Below are 24,874 nucleotides of genomic sequence, written 5' to 3'. Positions count from 1 at the left end.
TCGACGAGCAAGTGTCCACATACACTACATAACCAAAAGTATCAAAAATTCAAACCTCCCATTATTGGTAATTCTGAGGTTAGAATGTTTTGGGGGTATGATCTTTGTGCCAATGTAAAACTTTCTCACTCATTATTCACGATTTAGTCATGATCATGGTAGTATCCACATTAATGTATTAGTGTTCAGAAACATATTTATAATAAGTGATTACAAAATGACAATATATTTACCATTCATTTCTAAATGGCACAGCACAATCGGAAACCCAACCAACACAAACTGCAAATGCAGCCAACAAGTTTGTGGAGTCACAAGCTTGATGTCACTGCATGCTAGGAATATTGGACCAAATACTTCACTTGACTACTTTAATACATTAAAGTGAATTTGTCCAAATACTTATGACACCTTCAAAATGGGGGACTATATACAGAGTTCTTGCATTTCTAAAACGTAAAACAGATGTATGAACACGCACTCAAATAAATAAAAAAGTGACATTCTGTACTGTCGCCTCATAAAACATCTCAAATCCAAAATGCTGGAGAATAGAGACCAAAAATGTGTAAGGTTTACTGTCCAAATAAATACGTAGAAATGTTTCTTCAAATATATTTATTTTACGAAATATTCCAAAGGCACCCCGAGTATATTTGTATAAAAGCTTTCGATTGAGGATACAAAACATGCAAACTTCTACAAAGATGTCGTAGAAAATCAAGCAGAACAGGCACAGCGTAACTGCTCTTTCACAAGAACAATTTTGGCACTGACAAAAATCAGATTTTTGGAACGTTCATAGGCATTTAGACATTTTCCTAAAGTAAAAACCTGCATATAAAACATTCAAGCTACACTGAACAATTTTTTTTTTAAACGCAGCAAGTGTTTCATGAGCTTGAAAAAAAAGTCCTATACACACACAAAAAGCAGATTTCTCTCAGTTTCTGCACATCCAGGTTAGTGAGCATTTTTCCTTTGTCAAGATAATCCATCCATCTGACAGGTGTGGCAAATCAAGAAGCTGATTAAACAGTATGATCATTACACAGGTGCACCTTGTGCAGGGTACAATAAAAAACCACTTTAAAATGTGCAGTTGTCACACAATGCCACAGATGTCTCGAGTTGAGGGAGCGTGCTGAGTGCAGGAATGTAATCTTTTTTATAGATAATTTGGCAGTACATCCAACCGGCCTCGTGTAACCACGCCAGCCCAGGAACGACACATACAGCTTCTTCATCTGCAGGATAATCTGTAATAAAGCCCTTTAGTGGGGAAAAACTCATTCTGATTGGCTGGGCCTGGCTCGACAGTGGGTGGCTGCACCCCTGCCCTGTCATGTGAAATCTATAGATTAGGGCCTAATTTATTTATTTAAAGGGACTAATTTCCTTATATGAACTAACTCAATAAAATCTTTGAAATTATTGTGTTTACATTTTTGTTCAGTATAGATTAAAGGGATAATCCAACCCCAGAAATTAAAGTCATGTAAAACCTGTAAATTTGGGGAAAGCCTGTTCTATCAGTGGGTAAAATAAAAATGGGCCCATGATTTAACTCCTAAGTGGTCAGTCTGTGAAAATCGTGTAGGAACGTATCATAGCTACATGGTTCTTGTCACTGGAGATAGTGTTATCCTCCATTACATTTAATAGCGCTTTTAAAACAATTACCTGCACTCCAGTTCGCCAAATCTGCCAATAGATGGTATGGACATACTTCTCTTGAACACATCCATCCATTTATACAGTCATCACAAAGTACATATTTTGCTTAGATGTGCTCAATCTAAACAGTGTACCAAATTATTCAACCCAGTTTCTCCTTCAAGTACCATATCGCAATGCACCCTGTGTGTCTGTGGGAAAGCTCTGCACTTGCTGTGAGCCAATGACTGTATGAAGCTCTGAGCAGAGACGAACTGCAAGTTAACTCTGTTTAAGACTCCTAAATTGACAGTGCAGTTTCTCTAGGTGATTTTACAGCTAGCTAGCTACTTCACATGCTGATATTGACTGGCATTATGTTTCTTCACATAGTGTTATTTAACTGTTAATCATAGGAATGTGTGGTGGATTATCCCTTTAAGACTTACATGAAAATACAATGGTGGACAACCATATGCACATTGTGAAGTACTACTGTGGTTTGGATTCCTATTAATTCAAATAACAGTTTCAGACTTCCTAAATTAAGTTAAAGGGATACTTCAGGATTTTGGCAATGAAGCCCTTTATCTACTTCCCCAGAGTCAGATGAACTTGTGGATACCCTGTTATTTTCCTGCGAGCAGTTTGGAAGTTGCTCACTAGCGTTAGCGCAATGCCTGGAAGTATATGGAAACTATTAGCATGCTAGTAGATACCATAGACTTACAGTCACTTCGCTAACGCTAGTTATCACTGGCTCGCGATTCTACCTAACTTCCTTATACTGGATGCAGAGACAAATGGTATCAATGAGTTCATCTGACTCTGGGAAAGTAGAGCTTCATTGCCAAAATCCCAAAGTATTCCTTTTAGGGAGACCCCCTTGCACCCACCCAAACTGCCAATCTTCCCCCCCTTGGAATTCAGACAGTGAAATACCCTAACAACCAATCAAAACAGCATGTAAACAGAGAAACACAAATCCAAATTGACTGCAACAGCTGGACAAAGTGGACTCTTTTCCTAGCGAATAGAACAGCCCCTAACCATGATTTACCAGCACTACGATTTCCTGAGTGTCCTGTCCAAACATGGATTCTAGGATATTATTCTGTATTTCTAACAAGCTTTGTTTGTGTAAACGCTACTAGGCTTTAGGTACTTTCCCTAACCAATCATCTCCATAGCTTTGAAAAACTATGGTAAAAACACACAAAAAAATGGCACATAAGCTTTGGTACTGTCTAGCTGTTTTGACTCAAGTTAAGACATCATAAGCCAACGTGGGAAGAAAGCTACAAACTCATTTGTACATCTTGCAATATTATAAGGCAAATATTTGAATCAGCTGGCCGTCAAACAGTATCCCTCGTAATGTGGAGAAAGACGAGACTATAAGCAAGACCATGTAAATCATTACTTTGGTCTCAAAGTTTAAAAAAAAATGCTACTAACAGATACCAGCCAAGCACTCAAAAGCCTTTACCCTGCTGAAACCATGGCACCAAACCGTTCCCATAAGGACATAAGGCTTTGTGATTGAAAGACACATTAGCTGCAAGAGTTATAGAATAACGTATATAAACATATGCTATTACAAAGTGGTTGAAAAAGGCATTGCGAATTGATGGAAGCTGATTCCAGTTCTGTGGTTGTGTTTTGGATATGATTCATGTAAAACTGGGAGTTTAAGACAATCTTAAAATTTGCCTTGTTTTGTTTTAGTGGATTGGGGAGCTGCGCCCCATAAGGACTCAGGTGAGTCGAATTCCCAGCACCTGCTCCAACTCCTGTCTTCTCTGCTGCACCTAAGACACAGAAATGTGTATATTTTTAAAGGGATAGTTCACCCAAATTAAAAAATGACATTGGTTTACTTACCCTGTTAACAGTCTATGGCCAAGGTATGACATAAATCCATGCTTTGATTTAGTTTCCTTGGTACGGTTTCTAAATGCTAACATTTTAGCATTCGTGACACAAATCACATTCAAGTCATGGTATTGATATTAGCATTTTTTCATATCCAAATCCTCCATAAGTATCTAAAATTCAATTGTGACGCTCAACAAAGTCGCTGACATGATTTCAAAATGATGTGCGAAAAACGCTAATATCGGTATCATCATTTCGAAATCATCTAAGCAACTTTGAGTCATAATTAAATTTGAGATACTTTTGGATATGAAAAACGCTAATATACAGTGGGGCAAAAAAGTATTTAGTCAGCCACCAATTGTGCAAGTTCTCCCACTTAAAAATTTGAGAGAGGACTGTAATTTTCATTCTAGGTACACTTCAACTATGACAGACAAAATTAGAAAAAAAAATCCAGATAATCACATTGTAGGATTTGTAATGAATTTATTTGCAAATTATGGTGGAAAATAAGTATTTGGTCAATAACAAAAGTTTATCTCAATACTTTGTTATATACCCTTTGTTGGCAATGATAGAGGTCAAACGTTTTCTGTAAGTCTTCACAAGGTTTTCACACACTGTTGCTGGTATTTTGGACCATTCCTCCATGCAGATCTCCTCTAGAGCAGTGATGTTTTGGGGCTGTTGCTGGGCAACACGGACTTTCAACTCCCTCCAAAGATTTTCTATGGGGTTGAGATCTGGAGACTGGCTAGGCTACTCCAGGACCTTGAAATGCTTCTTACGAAGCCACTCCTTCTTTGCCCGGGCGGTGTGTTTGGGATCATTGTCATGCTGAAAGACCCAGCCACGTTTCATCTTCAATGCCCTTGCTGATGGAAGGAGGTTTTCACTAAAAATCTCACTATACATGGCCCCATTCATTCTTTCCTTTACACGGATCAGTCGTCCTGGTCCCTTTGCAGAAAAACAGCCCCAAAGCATGATGTTTCCACCCCCATGCTTCACAGTAGGTATGGTGTTCTTTGGATGCAACTCAGCATTCTTTGTCCTCCAAACACGACGAGTTGAGTTTTTACCAAAAAGTTATATTTTGGTTTCATCTGACCATATGACATTCTCCCAATCTTCTTCTGGATCATCCAAATGCTCTCTAGCAAACTTCAGACGGGCCTGGACATGTACTGGCTTAAGCAGGGGGGCACGTCTGGCACTGCAGGATTTGAGTCCCTGGCGGCGTAGTGTGTTACTGATGGTAGGCTTTGTTACTTTGGTCCCAGCTCTCTGCAGGTCATTCACTAGGTCCCCCCGTGTGGTTCTGGGATTTTTGCTCACCGTTCTTGTGATCATTTTGACCCCACGGGGTGAGATCTTGCGTGGAGCCCCAAATCGAGGGAGATTATCAGTGGTCTTGTATGTCTTCCATTTCCTAATTATTGCTACCACAGTTGATTTCTTCAAACCAAGCTGCTTACCTATTGTAGATTCAGTCTTCCCAGCCTGGTGCAGGTCTACAATTTTGTTTCTGGTGTCCTTTGACAGCTCTTTAGTCTTGGCCATAGTGGAGTTTGGAGTGTGACTGTTTGAGGTTGTGGACAGGTGTCTTTTATACTGATAACAAGTTCAAACAGGTGCCATTAATACAGGTAACGAGTGGAGGACAGAGGAGCCTCTTAAAGAAGAAGTTACAGGTCTGTGAGAGCCAGAAATCTTGCTTGTTTGCAGGTGACCAAATACTTATTTTCCACCATAATTTGCAAATAAAATAATTAAAAGTCCTACAATGTGATTTTCTGGATTTTATTCCCTCATTTTGTCTGTCATAGTTGAAGTGTACCTATGATTCAAATTATAGGCCTCTCTCATCTTTTTAAGTGGGAGAACTTGCACAATTGGTGGCTGACTAAATACTTTTTTGCCCCACTGTAGGTACCATGACTTGAATGGGATGTGGCACAAACGCTAAAACGTTTGCATTTTTGGAAACAGTGCCAGGGAAATGAAACCAAAGCATGGATTGCAGTCATACCTTGTCCATAGACCGCTTACTGGGTAAGGAAATAATCAATGTGTAATTTGGGTGAACTATTCCTTTAACAGTGAAATGGCATGGTAAGCATTTCTTTATAAACGTCGACCAGCCCTACCTATATAAAACATCCTAAAAGTATTCATACAGGTGTGTCAACCTTGTTCCCTTTTCGTGATAGACCAATACAGAGTGTACTGCACGGATCCAACAAATATAGCCCTAATGAAAAATATTGCGACCCATCACCCATCCGATGTTGCTGGATGCCTACCTTAGAGTAGACGTATCGGCCTACAGCTTCTGGTACCCAGGGGGCCTGGTAAAACTCAGTCCTCCTCTCCTCCTCTGGGTTACCTGCCACGTCCGTCATCAACTGAAAAACAACAATACATTTACAGGTAAGTGTACAATATTTCAATGCCTTGGTCCACCATCTCAATCTCCTCTATACAACATGAGAAGAGGATATGCTTTTGTGTACATTACATTCAAGGCATTGGATTCCTATACATACATTCTATTAAGTAGGACAGATGCACAAGCCATTGGATTTATATTGTGAAAATATTTGGCTATGGAAGTGTGTAAAGAACCAAAGAGAGAGAGGGAAGGGAGCAGCATTTTGGAATGGAATGCAGCCCTTGATGCCAAGCTATTTACAGTCAGTCAGTACCTTGAGGTCTCGACTCTGGGACTTGAGCCAGTCCTGGATGAAGTCCTGCGGGTTGTTGCTGAAGCTCAACATGAAGTCTCGCTGGGTCTTCAGCTGGTTGATGGACTCAATGGTCTCGTGGATCTGAGAAGAGTCGAGTGAGGACATGCCTGATGAGATACTAGACATTACACGAAGAGCTGTATGTTTTTATAGTTGGAAAGGCCAGCCCTAATAAGCCTGGACCCAGATCTGTTTATGCCGTCTTGCCAACTGTCTGGCTATACAGCACAATCCTATCTGGGACCAGGCTAAGCACTAGCCATGCCGATTCAATGACTTCTTCATCCATCACCTAATAAGAGAAATGGGCAGATGCTCAAACATTGCACTTCAAACTAAGACCTGAGCAACAGAGGCGCTCCCATTTTACGAAAATATCTACTCACTAGTTCCGTCATGGAAGTTTTATTAGTCACTCAATGAAAACAAGCAAACACTGCAGGCTGCAGCCACTCAAAAGAAAGGGTTATTGCCAAAAGAACCCACTGACTTAAAGCAAGGGTCTAAAACATTCAGACATTACAGTGGTCAGGGTTCCAGACCTCTAAGGATCAATAAAGTTTATTCAATTCAAAATCGACCTTCATCTCCAGGGCGGCGATCTCCTGCTGATTGGTAGTTGAGGACAGGAAACTATTCATCTGGGCCTTCAGAGGATCGTCCACCTCCACGTCAATGTCGTAGCACGCCGTCTTCTTCTGGTCGTTCGGGTCCACGCTACAGAGTGGCGAGAATAGAACAGAGACGTATTAAGACAGTCGTGATCGGTTTTAAGGGATGAACATAGAAAAATCCCTTTAAAAAAATTACAGTACATTAAATTACTAAATACAGATGTAAGAAATGGTATCCCAGACTTTAGTCTGACTGATATTACTAAGCTATAGTAATAAACTACACTGCTCAAAAAAATAAAGGGAACACTTAAACAACACAATGTAACTCCAAGTCAATCACACTTCTGTGAAATCAAACTGTCCACTTAGGAAGCAACACTGATTGACAATAAATTTCACATGCTGTTGTGCAAATGGAATAGACAAAAGGTGGAAATTATAGGCAATTAGCAAGACACCCCCAACAAAGGAGTGGTTCTGCAGGTGGTGACCACAGACCACTTCTCAGTTCCTATGCTTCCTGGCTGATGTTTTGGTCACTTTTGAATGCTGGCGGTGCTTTCACTCTAGTGGTAGCATGAGACGGAGTCTACAACCCACACAAGTGGCGCAGGTAGTGCAGCTCATTCAGGATGGCACATCAATGCGAGCTGTGGCAAGAAGGTTTGCTGTGTCTGTCAGCCTAGTGTCCAGAGCATGGAGGCGCTACCAGGAGACAGGCCAGTACATCAGGAGACGTGGAGGAGGCCGTAGGAGGGCAACAACCCAGCAGCAGGACCGCTACCTCCGCCTTTGTGCAAGGAGGAGCACTGCCAGAGCCCTGCAAAATGACCTCCAGCAGGCCACAAATGTGCATTGGTGGTGTCTTGCTAATTGCCTATAATTTCCACCTTTTGTCTATTCCATTTGCACAACAGCATGTGAAATTTATTGTCAATCAGTGTTGCTTCCTAAGTGGACAGTTTGATTTCACAGAAGTGTGATTGACTTGGAGTTACATTGTGTTGTTTAAGTGTTCCCTTTATTTTTTTGAGCAGTGTATGAACATGGGTTTAGGAACAGTTCCAATAGGGCCGGATTCCAACAGGTATTAGATATCAGTATGGGGGCCACAACAAGAAAGCAGCTTGTGGGCCGCAAGTTTGAGATCTCTGGCATATTCCCATCCATTCCGCTCAGATCTATACAAGCACAAGGGGTAAGTGTCGATTTGGGATTGGTTATTAGCCACTCATACACACCTGATCATGTGATTGATGATGATTGGGTCAGGATGCTGCAGCAGGCCAGCCAGCTTCATGGGAATCTCAGAGAACCGCATACGTGTGCAGCCTAAAATCTGCAGTTCAGACAAGTTAAAGGGATAGTTAACCGTTTAAGTAAAGCTTATTTTTGATTTACAAAAAAAAAAATCCTTTAGGACAGGGGTGTCAAACTCATTCCATGGAAAGCAGAGTTTGATGTTTTGTTATTTTCTTAATTTGTGTGCAATTATGTTCTGAACTGATCAGGGACCATAATTGATCATTCAAGTACAAGGCAGGAGTGAAAACCAGCAGACACTCAGCCCTCCATGGAAAGAGTTTGATACCTGTGCTTTAGGACAGTTTCATGTTTCAACATGATAATGCAAGACCCCATGTCGCAAGGATCTGTACACAATTCCTGGAAGCTGAAAACTTCCAAGGTCTTCCAATGCCTGCATACTCAGACATGTCACCCATTGAGCATGTTTGTGATGCTCTGGATCGACGTGTAAGACAGCGCGTTCCAGTTCCCGCCAATATCCAGCAACTTCGCATAGCCATTGAATAGGAGTGGGACAACATTCCACAGGCCACAATCAACAATCAACTGCAAAGGAGATGTTGCGCTGCATGAGGAAAATGGTGGTCACACCAGATACTGAGTGGTTATTCTTTACTCCTTTTTCATGATATCCACTTGGTATTTAGTCTTGTCCCATCGCTGCAACTCCCGTACGGACTCAGGAGAGGTGAAAGTCGAGAGCTATGCGTCCCTCGAAACACGAACCTGCCAAGCCACACTGCCCGCTTAACCCGGAAGCCAGCCGCACCAATGTGTCGGAGGAAACACTGAACAACTAGCGACCAAAGTTCACTTGCAGGCGCCCAGCCCGCCACAAGGAGTCGCTAGGACATGCCGGTTGTCAAAACACTCCCCTAACTCGGCGACGCTCGACCAATTGTGTCCCGCCTCATGGGTCTCCCGGTCGTCTGTGACACAGCCTGGGATCGAACCCGGGTCTGTAGTGATGCCCCATGCATGGCGATGCAGTGCCTTAGGCCGCTTTTTTTTAAAGGTATCTGTGAGAAACGGATGCATATCTGTATTCCCAGTAGTCAAGGGCTTGATGACAAGTTGAACCAGGTGTGCTAACGGCTGGAGGTCCCCGCAGAGAGGTTTGAAAATCCCTGCTTTAGGACAACTGTTATCACACACATTCTACCAACCTAAATGGGCTCTACGTAGGAGTTTCATTCATTGTGGTTACTTTTTGTTTGCTGGTATTTCTACATGTTTGTGTTGTATTTATGTCAAGTTAAGTTGACAAATGGTTGAGAGCTTTCACAATTGCTCTCTAAGGCTACATGACAAGTAATGTTTAAATTACAGTTCACCCCCCAAAAAAAACACATTTTGTTATTGTTTTTATCCCACAAAAGTCTACATTTGAGCTGTAATCTATTTAGGACTGTGTGGTTAGTTGATCATACTATATCTACATTAAGATAATTCTGCAGGCCTCAAAAAACATTGGCGAACATCCAAAGTCAACACTGACAATGTTCAATTGAGATGAATTATCCCTTTAAGACACGAGGCCCTTTGCGCCACTAGGTGCCATCATGAATAAGTAAGTCATCCCTTTAAGCATTAAGGGCCAGCACCTGTCTGAAGTAGCGGTTGCAGTTGATGTACTCCTTCTCGTGGCTGTCCTGCAGCTTGTTGTTCTTGATGTAGAGCCACAGCGCCTGCATGATGCTAGCCCGTGTCTGGGTGTGTACACCTAGCAGCCGGGCCAGTCTTGGGTCCAGCTTGTACTGTGGGGGCTGTGTGAAGAGGAGGTGGTGAAAGAAGAGGTAAAGGAGGGAGGGGAGAAGGAAAAATGCAGAGGAGAAAAGGAAGAGGGAGATGAAGGCTTTAGGCCAACAGCCAATTGGAGAACAGATAAACACACTTTCCCATCACGTCGTCTCTGTGGGTTACTGGAAATTTAAACATCACTATTCAACCCTCAAAATCAACATGCAGATATTAAACACGTGTTTGGAAGTATAGTACTTCAAATGTGGTAATGCCAGTTTGGCTTTTAAAATTGGCACGCCTCCACTTCCCTAAAATGAAATACATATTGCGAAAGGGCTGACAGTCACACATCTGCCATGCATCCTTCAGTTGACCTTCCCCCATATCTATTATCAGGATCATGTTCATTACGGAAAGCAACGGAAAATCTTTTAAAACATTTTGCAACGGAAAACAAAAATGTGTGTTTCTTACTGGACAGTTAGTCCCTCCCTGTTTCAGTCAGTTTTCTTTGGTTTGGTGCCTAATTAATAATAATAATTATTGATTGGATTTATATAGCACTTTTCTACCAACTGAGGAACTCAAAGTGCTTTACGTAGTAGGGGGAAACTCACCTCATCCACCACCAATGTGTAGCACCCACCTGGGTGATGCACGGCGACCATTTATGTGTCAGAACGCTCACCACACATCAGCATTCAGTTGGAGAGGTGAGGAGTGATCTGCCAATTAGGAATGGGGGGGGATGATTAGGTGGCCATGATGGAATGGGGCCAGGTTGGGAATTTAGCCATGACAGCGGGGTTAACACCCCTACTCTTACGGTAAGTGCCATGGGATTTTTAATGACCACAGTGAGTCAGGACACCCATTTAAAGTCCCATCCGAAAGATGGCACACTACGTAGGGCAATGTCCCCTTCACTCTCTTGGGCGATTTGGATCTCCTTAGACCAGAAGCCCTCCAACACCACTTCCAGCAGCATCTGGTCTCCCATCCAGGGACCTACCAGGACCGACACTGCTTAGGTTCAGAGTTGAACCAGTAATGGGATACAAGGTGGTATGCTGCGGGCAAACATGACCCTGATAACGTCTGAGTGACTACGTAGTAATAACAGTCAAACATACATCACAATTTTATGAACAAAATTGTCACCCTGTGATCACATGTGACATTTCACCATAGCTACTCTGGTTTATTGGTACTGTAATGTCTACGTGTTACCATGCCGTATTACACGTCTGTGTGTCAGTATTAACTTAGTTTTTGGAGAGATTGAGATCTTTTCAGCGATAAGCACAATTAATATTAGCAGCACAGATGCACCGCTCTGTTCAACAGTGGGAAGGATACTCTACACACAGCCTAGAGCTGGTGAGCTGCGGGGGAGCAAGGGATGAGTGTGGGCAGACAGGCTCTGCTCTGGCGCCGCCTCTGATCATACTCTTGCTTCCCCATAGCTAACCAGTCACCACCAGCCTTTATTTACCCTTTGACTGGTTAGGAAACAAGCTGCTTTACGAAATAAAAACAATAGCAGCATTGAGTTTAATAGTTAACAGTCTAGCTATGTTTTTCTCCCCCTTGAGTATTGAAAAGTGGGCTGGCTTTGAATGTGTAGTCTCGCTCAACCCTCCCACATTCCCCACTGCATTTCATAGCCAGGTTCTGTAGCCAAGTCTCCCTCTTTTCCTCAGAAAACCGCCTGATTCTAGCCCTTACTGTTCAAAAGATATGACCAATAGTACGGTTGCGTTTTCGTTTCCCAAGCGCACTGGCGGGTCGCATTTATATTCATAAAGCATAGCGCGGGACAGTTCAAAGACTATGCTTCTTGCGGACTGGACCGTTACCCATTTGTTTAGGCTACACCTTGTTCAGTCATGTTCTTATTAGCCAACTTTAAATCTAAGAATTTTATTCGTCAAATGCGCGGAATACAACAAGTGTAGACCTTACCGTGAAATGCTTACTTACAAGCCCTTAACCAACAATGCAGTTAAGAAAAATATAAACTAAAGTAGATCTTTGTTTATTTTGTAACTAAATAATGAGACTATATACGGGGGAACCGGTACCAAGTCAATGTGTGGGGGTAAAGGTTAGTTGAAGACATTTGTACATGTAGGTAGGGGTAAAGTCACTATGCATAGATAATATAGTAGTAGCAGCAGTGTAAACTGCCTAGGGCTTGTTCATCAGGACACAATGTTTTGGAACTTTCATATAGCATAGTTCTATGTAGAACAATGCAAAATGGCCTAAACCCTCCCCTATACCTAAAATAATAATTATAACAAAGTGGATAGCAGAGAACAAACTCTCACTTCTTGGACAGACCAGAGACTTGGATATGCCGTTTTACAAACGGTTCTTCATCCAGTAAGCATTTTTATAGCGCACAGGGCTGCGGGCCAAAAGGTTGTGGGTTCACATACCACCGTGGACAAGAGTAGGGGAGGAAAGATCTCCTTTAGAGTAAAAGCATTGCCTGAATCGATCATCGTATTTGCAGGCCCGAGAATTTTTGTCTTCTATAAACATTTCATGCAATTCTATGTAACTTTACATATTACTTGAATATCTTTTTAATACCACACACAATTACAGGCTAAGAAATGGACAGAGATATAGGCCTGTGTTCATATCATATTTCTCCAATGCCAAATCAGCGTGTGTCTTGTCCGCAGTTAATTTAATCTGAGACGTCATTGTGAATCTGAGCATGGTACTTTCAAAAGTTAGGCTTACGTTTCCACCCCAGAAGGTAGGCCTACCTACACAGATAAACGTAAGCTTTAACTGCTGGCTACTCTTCTTCGGTGGCTTAACCCAATCAGAGGTCACAAGTGTTTCCCAAAAAGCTGTCTGGGTGAATAGTTTAAATCAATCCATAGTGACAGAATTAGATTACTTCCCAAGCAAAGTCGGCCTCTGAACGTCAAAGAAACTAGCTTATTGGGAGGTCAATAACATATTGTTTTTAATAAAATCAAGTATAGCAGTAGCACGCTATCAAAGTTGACCTCCGGTCCTCCTCATCTCCGCGCTCTCCTTCTCAAACTGAACAGATTGTTAGTGAATTCTTTGGACTTGGCCTAATCAAAAATTATTTTAGGAAGAAACCTTTGACTCTCCTCCTGAACTGCCACTGTAGCCCAGTCATTGGGTAAGTAGCACACACACACAAAAAGTGTTGGATCTGCAATAGCAGAGCAGGCTGGGGCTCAGGGTTGGAATATCCATTGCCGTGTATAATGCAGCCTAGTTTTATTTACACCATCCCAGCAGCAATCTTAGAAATATAACTCTGCTCTGTCCCTCTGAGCATGCACTTTGTAGCCTATAAGTTATGGATCACTTGATTGAGACCACACTAATTAGCCTATAGGCACACTTGATATTGAGCACCCAGTGGAGAATCAGAGATGAGGGGCGGCATCGGCACACATCGATATATAGCCTAATGAGCAACTAAATCTGAAACACTGAGAAATATCAACATTTGATCAATTACATGACCATCCCCTGCCTGGACAATAGGTTAAAAAAAAAATATATATATAAGACAATGACCCAACACACATCTAGGCTGTGTTAGGGCTATTTGACCAAGGAGAGTGATGGAATGCTGCTTCAGATGACCTGACCTCCACAATCACCCGACCTCAACCCAACTGAGATGGTTTGGGATGAGTTGGACCGCAGAGTGAAGGAAAAGCAGCCAACATGTGCTCAGCATATGTGGGAACTCCTTCAAGACTGTTAGAAAAGCATCCCAGGTGAAGCTGGTTGAGAGAATGCCAAGAGCGTGCAGAGCTGTCATCAAGGCAAAGTGTGGCTACTTTGAAGAATCTAAAATATATTTTGATTAACACTTTTTTGGTTACTACTACTATATGTGTAATTTCCTAGTTTTGATGTCTTCATTATTATTCTACAATGTAGAAAATAGTTAAAATAAAGAAAAACCCTTGGATGAGTAGGTGTGTCCAAACTTTGGACTGGTACTGTATATGTCATATTTCTCTTGTTGGGAAGAGAATAGGATGTTATGCAGAAAAATGTTGGTAGGACAAGGCTATGGATGTTTGTGCACATCGAAGTCAGTGATTTATGTTTACTATAGGTTAATGAGGCAATACAAATGTGATGTGACTAAAATGAAAGGCATGTATAGTAGACTAAAATGGCCAACTGACATTTTGACAATAACTAGACTAAATCATTATTCAAATGACAAATGTGACTAAGACTTAATAGACTAAATCAAATTTAAGTGCACAAAATATACACTGGTGTGTGTGTATATACCTGGTGGTCCAGCATTAGGAGGAGGGTGCATTTCACGCTCACGTCCCCTGGTCTCTTCACCTGGAAGCCGTCTGTCTCCTGGGTGGTGGGCATCCTGTGCCACTGAGAGAATACAGAGAGAGTTTAGAACTGTGGGTCATATTAATTAGTGCAAGACATTTTACAAATGAAATTAAAAACAATTGTTTATTGGACAAGTTTAGCAACTCCCTCCACATTTTGGCTTGTTTTGAGTCATGTTCATTAGGCACAAAATGGACAAACAGGGAGGGTCTAACTGCACTTGTCCAATAAGAAACAAATTATCTTTTTCCGATGCAAAACATTTTCCGTTGTGTGCCCAAAAGAACTTGACAAAGTGCAAAAACAGCACACTAACATCTATTCTTCTTTAGTGTGGGTTTTATTGTGATTTTCTTCATGCAATCCGTTCTCTACATAACCATCCCTCCACACCATTTGTAGGATCAACATGGCTGTGTGCTACATGTGTTATTATATTGGAGTTTCATTACGATAAGCCTTTCATTACCCAGGCTTTTTTTGTTCATGTCTGACCAATTGAACCGTGGTGGCAAATTGAACGCTTGTTCAGGGGTACTATTCTAAAAACGTTGTCAATGTAGTTGACAAAGTATGTATTGGTGTCCTTCATACCTCTACCAAGTGGTTATCAGGTCCATACAGTTCCTTGTCGAGCTCAATGACCAGACTCTTAAAGAAAGACGAAAACTTCCTCTTCTGTTTCCCAGGCTAGGAATAGCATGTGCGGAAAGAATAGAAGAAAACAAAATGATTCACACTGGTATTTTCTGTTTTTTTTTTTACAGTGTTTTGCTACAGCTGCATTGTTTGGTACCTACCACATTAGGGGGCTGTGGCTGGCGAAAACCTAACATTCTGGGAGAAGTTGGCTACGTTTACACCCCCCCCAACAAAACTTACCCCTGCCAATGACTTTTTGCGCAACATGTCCCCTCTCACCCCTTCCCTCTCTCCTTCCTACACACACTCTAACCACTGAAGCAATGGAAAACAAGAAATAACTCCCCCCCTTTTTAATGTGGCTGCAGCCAAGCCAGTCATTGCATGCGTTCCAAATGGCACCATATGCCATATATAGTGCACTACTACCATAGGTGTCTGGTTAAAAGTAGTTCACTATATAGGGAGCCGTTTGGGATGCAGCCAATGACTGTCAGCTGGAAGATGAGAAGTATGAAGCGTGCATGTCGACTCATGGCACGTAGCAGAAAGAACGAGCCATGGTTTCAATTCCTTGTTTCGGAGAAAAGAGGAACATGAGAGAAAAACGGAAAAAAACATCTGGCTGGGTAGTGTAAGCCAAGGACACAGGCCAACAGAATTGGAGAATGCTGAAGTTGAGTGCCTAAAATATTTTTAGAGACAGGCTCAGGTAGTAAATTTAAAAAAAAAAGGGGCATTAGATTCAGATGAAATGGTGGGGGCAAAAACAATATTTCTGAGCATACTCAACACCACACGTATTTGGACAGTTAAGAAAAAAAATTGTGAATTTGGCTCTATGCTCCAGCATTTTGGATTTGAGATCAAATGTTTCCTATTACCGTTTAGAAATGAAGGCACTTAATGTACTAGTCTCCCACCCATACAAAGTAATAAGTATTAGGTCGAATTCACTGATAATGTGAAAAGTTTAGTACTTGTTACCATATTCCTTATACACTGTAGCCAGGGTTCCATATAATTGGCGACAGATTTTCATGTGAATATTCTAAATTGTGTATGTAAAGAAAAATAGGCAAATTGGTTTCCATCAAACGGACTTTTTGCAGATAAACAGCTGTGCATGACGACGTAGTATCGATATTTATTGGACATTTGCCTAAAGCTCATTACCATGCGCTTTATCCACCATAAGTCATAAACTTATGAACTTTAAAACTTATTTCAGCCTACAAACTCAGCGACTCCCCATTTTAAAATCGCACGACCCTGAGTTTCCCAGCGAGATGGTTTAAACATCAATATTTGCGCATAAAATCATATCCACCGCAAATGTCGCATAATCCATTTCACCAACAACAAAATGATCTACCAAATTTCCACCAGACCTGTCATTACTTTTTTTTTTTTTTATGCGTCAGGCAAATCATCTGCATGAAATGGTTGTAAGGAAATGTGGTTAATGACTACATAAAGCTTGTGTCTCTACAAACTTGGATGCATTTGTAGTGGAGATTTGATATCCACTCCAAATAAAGTTGTAACATACACTATGTTCTGAATGTAACGGAGATAAGCGAGAGAGAGAGGTCATACGCACTAAAATAAAGCTGGAACATATTTTCTACAATGTATGTATTACAACGGTTATAACAGTTAATGGTTTTTGATCATGGCTGCAGCTTTAATGGGTGGCTCCTAATTTTCCCATTTATGTCTAATCGCTGCAGCCTCCTATACAGACAATATTTCCAACAGAAAATTCAGTGACACTATTTGGGTAGTCCATCTGGAGATGGTCTATAATTGCTCAATTACCTATCAACAAATGTTAAATTACTATCAAACTAACCCCTACCTGAGGTATCTACTGCAGCACAAGATTCTCCAAAGCGCGCACATCCCTGGGTCGCTCATCTTTTCAGTTTGCTGGAGCTAGTGATTGGAACGAGCTGCAAACCAAACTGGACAGTTTTATCTCCAGCTCTTCACTCAAAGACTCAATCGTGGACACTAACTGACAGTTGTGGCTGCTTCGCGTGATGTCTTGTTGTCTCTACCTTCTTGCCCTTTGTGCTGTTGTCTGTGGCCAATAATGTTTGTACCATGTTTTGTGCTGCTACCATGTTGTTGTCATGTGTCACTACCATGCTGTGTCCCAGCCCCCGTCCCAGCCCCCATCCCCGCAGGAGGCCTTTTGCCTTTTGGTAGGCCGTCATTGTAAATAAGAATTTGTTCTTAACTGACTTGCCTAGTTAAATAACTCCTTTTTTTGTAGTTTGTTTTGGTTGCGTTTCAGATAATGTTTTGCCCAGTAGGAACAGAATGGTGAATAATGTAGTGTCATTTTAAAGTTACTTTTATTGTTAGTAAGAATATAAGATGTTTCTGGACACTCCTAAATTAATGTGGATTCTACCATGATTATGGAAAGTCATTAATGAATCATGATGAGTGAGAAATGTAGAGGCACAAAGACCATACCCACTGAAAAATGCTTACCTCCCCTGTTATTGTAATGGTGAGAGGTTAGCATGGTTTGTTGTAGGCCAACCTCAGTCATCATGATTTTTCTTAAATCATGGCATTATCAAGGTTTATTTAAAAGGTGTTCAGAAACATCTTATCTACTCATTTAGAAAGAAAATTACTCTGGTCCTCAATCACTATTCTGCTCCTATTGGGCAAAACATAACTCAAAACACAAACCTAAATCGAGTTTGTCGAGTCAGAAGCTTGATGTACTCATTGCGTGCTAGGAACATGGGTCCAAATACAAAAATTTTTATTACTAAAATTAATTTTTCCAAATAATTACGACTTCGTCAAATGGGGGGGGACTAGATATACAGTGCATTCGGAAAGAATTCAGACCTTGACTTTTTCCACATTTTGTTATGTTACAGCCTTATTCTAAAATTGATTCAATTGTTTTTCTATACAGTATCTACACACGATAACCCATAATGACAAAGGAAAAACAGGGCAGGAAATGTTTGCTAATTTATAATTTAAAAAATTAAATACCACACTTGCATAAGTATTCAGACCCTTTACACAGTACTTTGTTGAAGCACCTTTGGCAGCGATTACAGCCTTGAGTCTTCTTCGGTATGAAGCTACAAGCTTGGCACACCTGTATTTGGGGTTTCTCCCATTCTTCTCTGCAGATCCTGTCAGGTTGGATGGGGAGCGTTGCTGCACAGCTATTTTCAGGTCTTTCCAGAGATATTCAATCAGGTTCAAGTCCGGGCTCTGGCTGGACCACTCAAGGAAATTCAGAGACTTGTCCCAAAGCCACTGCATTGTCTTGGCTGTGTGCTTAGGGTCGTTGTCACGTTGGAAGGTGAACGTTCGCCCCAGTCTGAGGTCCTGAGCCCTCAGGAGGAGGTTTTCATCAATAATATCTTTGGACTTTGCTCAGTTCAGCTTTCCCTTGATCCAGACTAGTCTCCCGTTTTCCTCCAGACATGACGCTTGGCATTCATGCTAAAGAGTTCAATCTTGTTATCATCAGACCAGAGAATCTTGTTTCTCATGGTCAGAGTCTTTAGGTGCCTTTTAGGAAACTCCAAGTGGGCTGTCATGTGCCTTTTACTGAGGAGTGGCTTCCGTCTGGCCACTCTACCATAAAGGCCTGATTGGTGGAGTGCTGCAGAGATGGTTGTCCTTCTGGAAAGTTCTCCCATCTCCACAGAGGAACTCTGGAGCTCTGTCAGTGACCATTCGGTTCTTGGTCACCTCCCTGACCAAGGCCCTTCTCCCCGATTTCTCAGTTTGGCCAGGCAGCCAGCTCTAGGAAGAGACTTGGTGGTTCCAAACTTCTTCCATTTAAGAATGATGGAAGGCACGGTGTTCTTTGGAACTTCAATGCTGCACAAATGTTTTGGTACCCTTCCACAGGTCTGTGCCTGTTTTCCCTTTGTCATTTTGGGGTATTGTGTGTAGATTGCAGAGGATTTTTGAATTAATCAATTTCAGAATAAGGCTGTAAGGTAATAAAAAAATAAAAAAAAGTCAAGGGGTCTGAATACTTTCCGAAGGCACTGTATAAAGTGCTTTCATTTCTAAACTGTAAAACAGTTTGTATGAAAATCCCCTCGAATGAAAAGGTGACATTTTGTACTGTCGCCTCATGAAACATCTCAAAACCCAAAAAGCTGGAGCATAGAGCCAAATTTTAGGTTCTGTCCAACTACATATGGTGTTGATTGTACATCGCAAAAATAACATGCTGTTATACGAGTATAACAAACAAGCTCTATGGATGCAGTTTTATTCAGGTATCGTTTCCTCCGCTTTAAAAAAATGTTTCCCTACATGGTCGATGACGACCAATACCTACTGGCTTGTGACTTACGACTAAGCTTTGGCTAGAAATATGACTTAATTTGTCTTGTGTGATTTTAGGTGGGTCACGTCACAAGTTTTAGGCTAGCGTCAGATAAACAGACACAGTTGGGTCACTTACATCCTCAAGGAGTTTCCCCTCCACCCTTAGTTCCCAGGATGACACCTTTTCTGCCTCTTCGCCTTCTGGCTTGCCGGGTGTGTAGGTGTTGGATATGTAGATCCTCAACTTTCGCTTTTGCTGAGAGGAAGAGGTAAACAAGAGCACACATCACAACCTTACAAAGAAAGTGTTTCCCATACCTATACCACTGTTGGGGAGGCCACCCTTCCTAGTTCTCTTGCCTGACAGATTTAAAAGAATTTTTGCAGATCTAGACAGACTAAAATAATTTGACATAAACTGTATGTTGCCCTGGATTTCGCTTTGGGAGCCTTTGTATACTGACTGAAGAGGAATCTAAGGGAAACACTGGAAGACCAAATTGTGTTAATTGATCAATGTATGATTATTATCTTACAATACCATACATACAAATGAGTTTGAGCTGTACCGTAATGGGCTTTTTGATGGCTTCCTGGATCTCCATGCGTTTGCGGGCGATGGTCTGGTCCAGCTTCCTCTCAAAGGCCAGCAGGTCCATATAGGCCTCAGACTCTGGAACCAGGTCTCGGATCTGGAACAAGGAGGATTCAATATGTGGGGGATATGGGGTCTTCCTCCCCATTCAGGAATAAATGGATCGATCCAGAGCCATATACTGTATGCATATCTATGGTTTTAGATCAAACTATTATTTTTCAAGGGGGCAACGTTTATACTCACCCTCTGTGGTAGCACCTTGTCGGCCATCCTGCGCCTTTTGCTGCAAAAACACAAATCGAGACAAAGTGTTAGATCTTCACGCATCTTTAATGGCATATTGTAAGGCAATTAGAATGTTGGCTATTTAAACAGAAACACCTTTATGATGATAGCTACACTATTCCACACAGGGAAAAGCTAGAGGATTGGGATGTGTTCATTCAGGTAAAACGTACCAAAATGTTTTGCAACATTTCTTATTGGACGACTTCAGATGGTACCGCCACGTTTCAATATGTTTTCTTCCGCTTCGTGCCTACTGAATATGACCCTGATGCCTGTTCAGGCTCACAACTCTTTGGACCCAAAGGCTAACACTTATCACAATTTAATCAACAAAAGCTTTTGTTTTCTTTGATCGAATTAAACTAGCTCCACCTTGCTTAAAAGTAAATCCAATTATTCAGGGCCTTTCACTTTCAGCCCTTGGTTCGACTCGCTAATCAAGTGCCAAGGATCTAATATATACTGAGTAAAAATATAAAACACAACATGTAAAGTGTTGGTCCCATGTTTCATGAGCTGAAATAAAAGATTCTAGAAATGTTCCATATGCACAAAAAGCTTATTTGGCAAAAATGTGAACAAATTTGTCCAGAACCCTATTAGTGAGCATTTCTCCTTTGCCAAGAAAATCCATCCACCTGACAAGTGTGGCATATCAAGAAGCTGATTAAACACGAGAGCTGTTGCCAGAGAATTGAATGTTCATTTCTTTACCATAAGCCGCCTCCAACGTTATTTTAGAGAATTTGGCAGTACGTCCAACCGACCTCAACTGCAGACCACGTGTAACTACGCCAGCCCAGGACCTCCACACCGGTTTTTCCCCTGCGGGATCGTCTGAGACCAGCCACCCAGACCACTGATGAAACTGAGGAGTATTTCTGTCGGTAACAAAAGCCCTTTTGTGTGGGGTAAAACGTATTCTAATTCCCTGGGCCTGGCTCCCCAGTGGGTGGGCCTATGCCCTCCCAGTCCCACCCATTGCTGCACCCCTGCCCAGTCATGTAAAATCAATAGATCAGGGCCGAATAAATGTATTTCAACTGACCGATTTCCTTATATGAACTGTAGTATTAAGTAAAATCGTGGAAATTGTTGCATCTACATTTTTGTTCAGTATATTTTGAAAACTACATTCAAAAACACAAGACCCTTGCGGTAAATCAAAATGATAGAAATAACCACCAGAAATCCATCTTCCCAAACATTTACAAGCAGATGACCTCATTCCATTTTGAGGTAAAAAAAAAAGAAAGAAAAAAAAGATGCCCTTGTCCACGTGGCTCTGTCTGGCAGTGGGGCATGGTCATGGGACATCTTCTCTGTTTTTAACTCCTCTGTGCAGCAGATTGTGTGGAGCCACAGACAGACCACTGACTGAGAGGACAGGGGTACAAAAGAGTCTTTCAGTAGTGTCCCTACACCACCGTCACTATCAAAGACCTTGGAAGGATCCCAAAAGACCGTGACCGTCTGTCTTGTGTGTCATTAATGTACCACCACACGGCTGACTTCTAGTACTGTGGTGTACACTTAATGGTCATAAAGGGCTTGTACTTGTTTGTGGGGGATCACATGGTGCTCTATTAGTTGTGGTTACCAGATGCATTATCATTGACAGTAGTGCAGTTAGGTTGCATGTCTTCATGACATGAAGTATTCAGCATTCAAACTGCATCATTCATTCAAAAATAACTGTGTCTGAGAATTCACCAAGAACGATAACCTGGTATAGACAATAGCCGTGTCCGAATAATCATACTAGCTTTCTAAATAGTAGGCCTTTTAGGTATGTGAAATTTCGAAAAGCGAGTATGCTTAAAATTCCAGGATGTTATTTTCCTTTTGGCTTTTCATCTAGTAGAATTCGCTGCACATTTTTGAGGAATAAAAGAGTATTTCCAGACTCACGTGTGTGTGTGACAACAGCTGATAATGAGATAAGGACACACGTTGTACCCAAATGAACGAATGGCGGGAATCAGCGCAATTTCACATTAGATGATGCATTCTCAGGATGGGTGAGCCTAGTATGTTGATATTTGTTGCTTACTGCATTCATTTTTACTAAGCAGTATGTTCTAAATAGTATGTAGCTCAATTAGTAAATAGTGTGTAGTTTTAGTAAGTAAGTAGTAGGCATGACAGATTTCAGACAAGGCCAATGTCTGGCAAGACCAAATATATTTGTGTACAGCCATAATCCTCAGTCATGGTTAATCAATATGCTGTGCAATGGTGCCCCACAAACCCCACCACCACTACAACAACCCCGATATCCCCTTTTAAAAACAGACTGTGTGCCCCCCAGACAGTCCACCCAACCCACCCCCTAACTCACCCACGCCTTGGGCCTCCCAGCCCCCCAGACAGTCCACCCAATCCACCCCCTAACTCACCCACGCCTTGGGCCTCCCAGCCCCCCCTGTGGTTGTTGTTGAAGGAATCGCTTTCGGGAGGCGTCCATGGCTGATTGCCCCATTCCTATGCGTAAGGGCATGTTCCCGCCCCCATAAGAGGGTCCAGGGCCCCCAATTGGCCCCATCGGGATCCCCCTGTTGGGTGGCATACCAGGGTGCTGGAAATTAAAAGCACAGGGGGACAGAAAGGGGTTACATTTATGGCAAACTGACAACTTTCTTCCTCACTAAAGTGATCAATGTTTGTTATGATATCTTTCAAAGAGGAACCATGTATTAGTAATACAAGTTTACGTAGCCTAACACATTATGCATGAACTAGCCACCGATAGTCATGAACACTGCGGTGATGAAAAGGCTTGTATTTCGGCTGCCTGTTAATTTGCAAACTTTGTTTTCCAACAACTGACAGTAGCCAGCAAGCAACCACGTGATGTATGATTAGCTGTATGAAGCTAGCCATAATAAGGATTAGCCACAATCGTTTAATTTGCGGTTGGCCTTTAAAATAAAAGTCTCCAATTGAAAGTAATTCAAACGGATAGAAAACAGTGATATCATGCCATATTTGGACTAGATAAGGCTAGACTATTTTTTATATAATTAAACAAAATACAATTAGTTCATTTGAAATCACACTGTGGATGTATTAGACTTTAGAATTGCATTGGGGCATATTTACATGCAGTGTAAAGCCTAACCTATGGACTGTGCACCCATTAAATGGGGTTTCACACAACACAACTGTATAGAGTTTACACAAATATAAGCTTCTTAGCTCTTACCGTGGGATTTCGAATGGAAGGGGATCACCCTTCCAATCAGTCTATTGGACATTCATATTGCACTGTACAGCAGTTTTTAACAGTCACACAATAAGAGATAAGACGCTATTATTTGAGTATGACTGAGTAGGCTGATACCCCATTTCATAGGTGTAACATCCATAGGTTAGGCTGTACAGTGCACGTGAGTATGCCCTAATGCAATTATAAAGTATAACACAGCTAGTGCAATTAACAGATTTGTACTTGTGTAAAATTAACTCATTGTCTTTTGTTGAATTTATGTAACATTCCGACTTTGTTTAGCATTATCGAGTCCAAAAACGGCATTATTCCACTATTTGTATCCGTTTGAATCACTTTCAAAGGGGGACGTTTATTTTGAAGGCGAGCCGCAAATTACACTATTGTGGCTAGCTTCACATAGGTATGATCAATTACTCACGCCGCGGTCAGTTTTTCACTTTCTTGAAATGCGGAAGTTGCCAGATTAAATTGAAAGTCAATATACCACAGATTAATAGAAAACGCTAATTAATTTTCTAACTACAGTAGCTGCAATGCCACTTGTCTGACACTTACAGCAGTGTCTAGCTAACTTTACTAGCTAGTAGTTAGCCTAACCCAACACTGTTTTTGTAACATGATAACGTTATACAGTAACGTTGCTTAACTTGTCACTAAGTAATATTACTTGCCATATTTTAGCCAATAAAGCAACGTTATCACGGTAAATGATATGCAATTAGTTACAAGTTAGCCGAGGGGAAACCTCTCGACAAGTTACCTGATGGTACTGAGGAGTGGCATTCATGGCTCGGAAACCCGAATTCTGTTGGATCCCTGGCATCCTCATTCCACCGCCTGCATGTCCAGCGTTCATGGGGTTAACACTGGGGTTCATCTGAGTAGCCGGAAAGCCCCCTCTTGAAGCCATTTTCGGAGCTACAAGTGGTGGTAGGTCGCCGTGAAGTTTTCGGTGTTGAGAACAAGCTGTCTTGCTGATTGTACACAGGCCAAACGTTTATTCTCCACGCGTGTTGACAGTTGTGTAGCTAGTAAACATTGCCACTAAAAAGCTAGCCAACTGAGCGTAACGTTACTAACGTTAGCTAGCTAACCAGTTCCGGGGTGTTTATTTGCGAGTGATGCCCGACGGTCGCTTTACTCCTTCCTACAAAGTGGTATATTTGTATCATCCCCTCCCCAAATAGTTGAATTTGTCAGGCCAATTTATATTAATGGTCACAAGAGCATGTTGAAGAGTCTGTCCAATGTCTGAAGATAGAAGTGTGTGCGCCGTGTCAACTGCCAGTGCCGCCTCCTACTAGCTAGTTGTTGCCAGATTGGCTGAAAGCATAGAGGATGATAGAGGCCTCTAGTGGTCAAAAGGCTATGTTAGCATGGGCAGCGCCATTGAGGGCTTCCACTATTTTAATTTAGTCAACTGGGTGAGACTTCCAAC

The 24,874-nt window shown here is 41.7% G+C and overlaps 1 protein-coding gene across 1 annotated transcript; it reads right to left on the bottom strand.

The window, feature by feature from the left end:
- Positions 1-601: 601 nt before the first annotated feature.
- On the bottom strand, positions 602-24,765 carry smarcd2 (SWI/SNF related, matrix associated, actin dependent regulator of chromatin, subfamily d, member 2). The gene is made up of 13 exons (XM_055921899.1): positions 24,197-24,765; positions 22,604-22,782; positions 20,160-20,199; positions 19,888-20,010; positions 19,455-19,574; positions 14,933-15,028; positions 14,276-14,377; positions 9,817-9,978; positions 8,146-8,243; positions 6,869-7,004; positions 6,246-6,368; positions 5,844-5,945; positions 602-3,467 (listed from the first exon to the last, which is right to left on the bottom strand). Exons 1-13 carry the CDS (start codon positions 24,344-24,346, stop codon positions 3,414-3,416), a joined length of 1,485 nt encoding a protein of 494 aa, XP_055777874.1. The 5' UTR covers positions 24,347-24,765; the 3' UTR covers positions 602-3,413.
- Positions 24,766-24,874: the final 109 nt, after the last annotated feature.

Source organism: Salvelinus fontinalis, chromosome 1, assembly GCF_029448725.1.
Source record: "Salvelinus fontinalis isolate EN_2023a chromosome 1, ASM2944872v1, whole genome shotgun sequence".
NCBI classification, from domain to species: Eukaryota; Metazoa; Chordata; class Actinopteri; order Salmoniformes; family Salmonidae; genus Salvelinus; species Salvelinus fontinalis.
This window is presented reverse-complemented; position numbering and strand designations above follow the sequence as displayed.

Bases quoted from the DNA above. Each gene is read 5' to 3' on its own strand.
- smarcd2 (XM_055921899.1), bottom strand. From the start codon at position 24,346: ATGGCTTCAAGAGGGGGCTTTCCGGCTACTCAGATGAACCCCAGTGTT. The intron at 15,029-19,454 runs GTAAGTGACCCA...TGCTATTCCTAG, and splicing joins AGGGGAAACTCCTTGAGGAT to CCTGGGAAACAGAAGAGGAA. The intron at 7,005-8,145 runs GTGTGTATGAGT...GCCACTCTGTAG, and splicing joins ATCATCAATCACATGATCAG to CGTGGACCCGAACGACCAGA.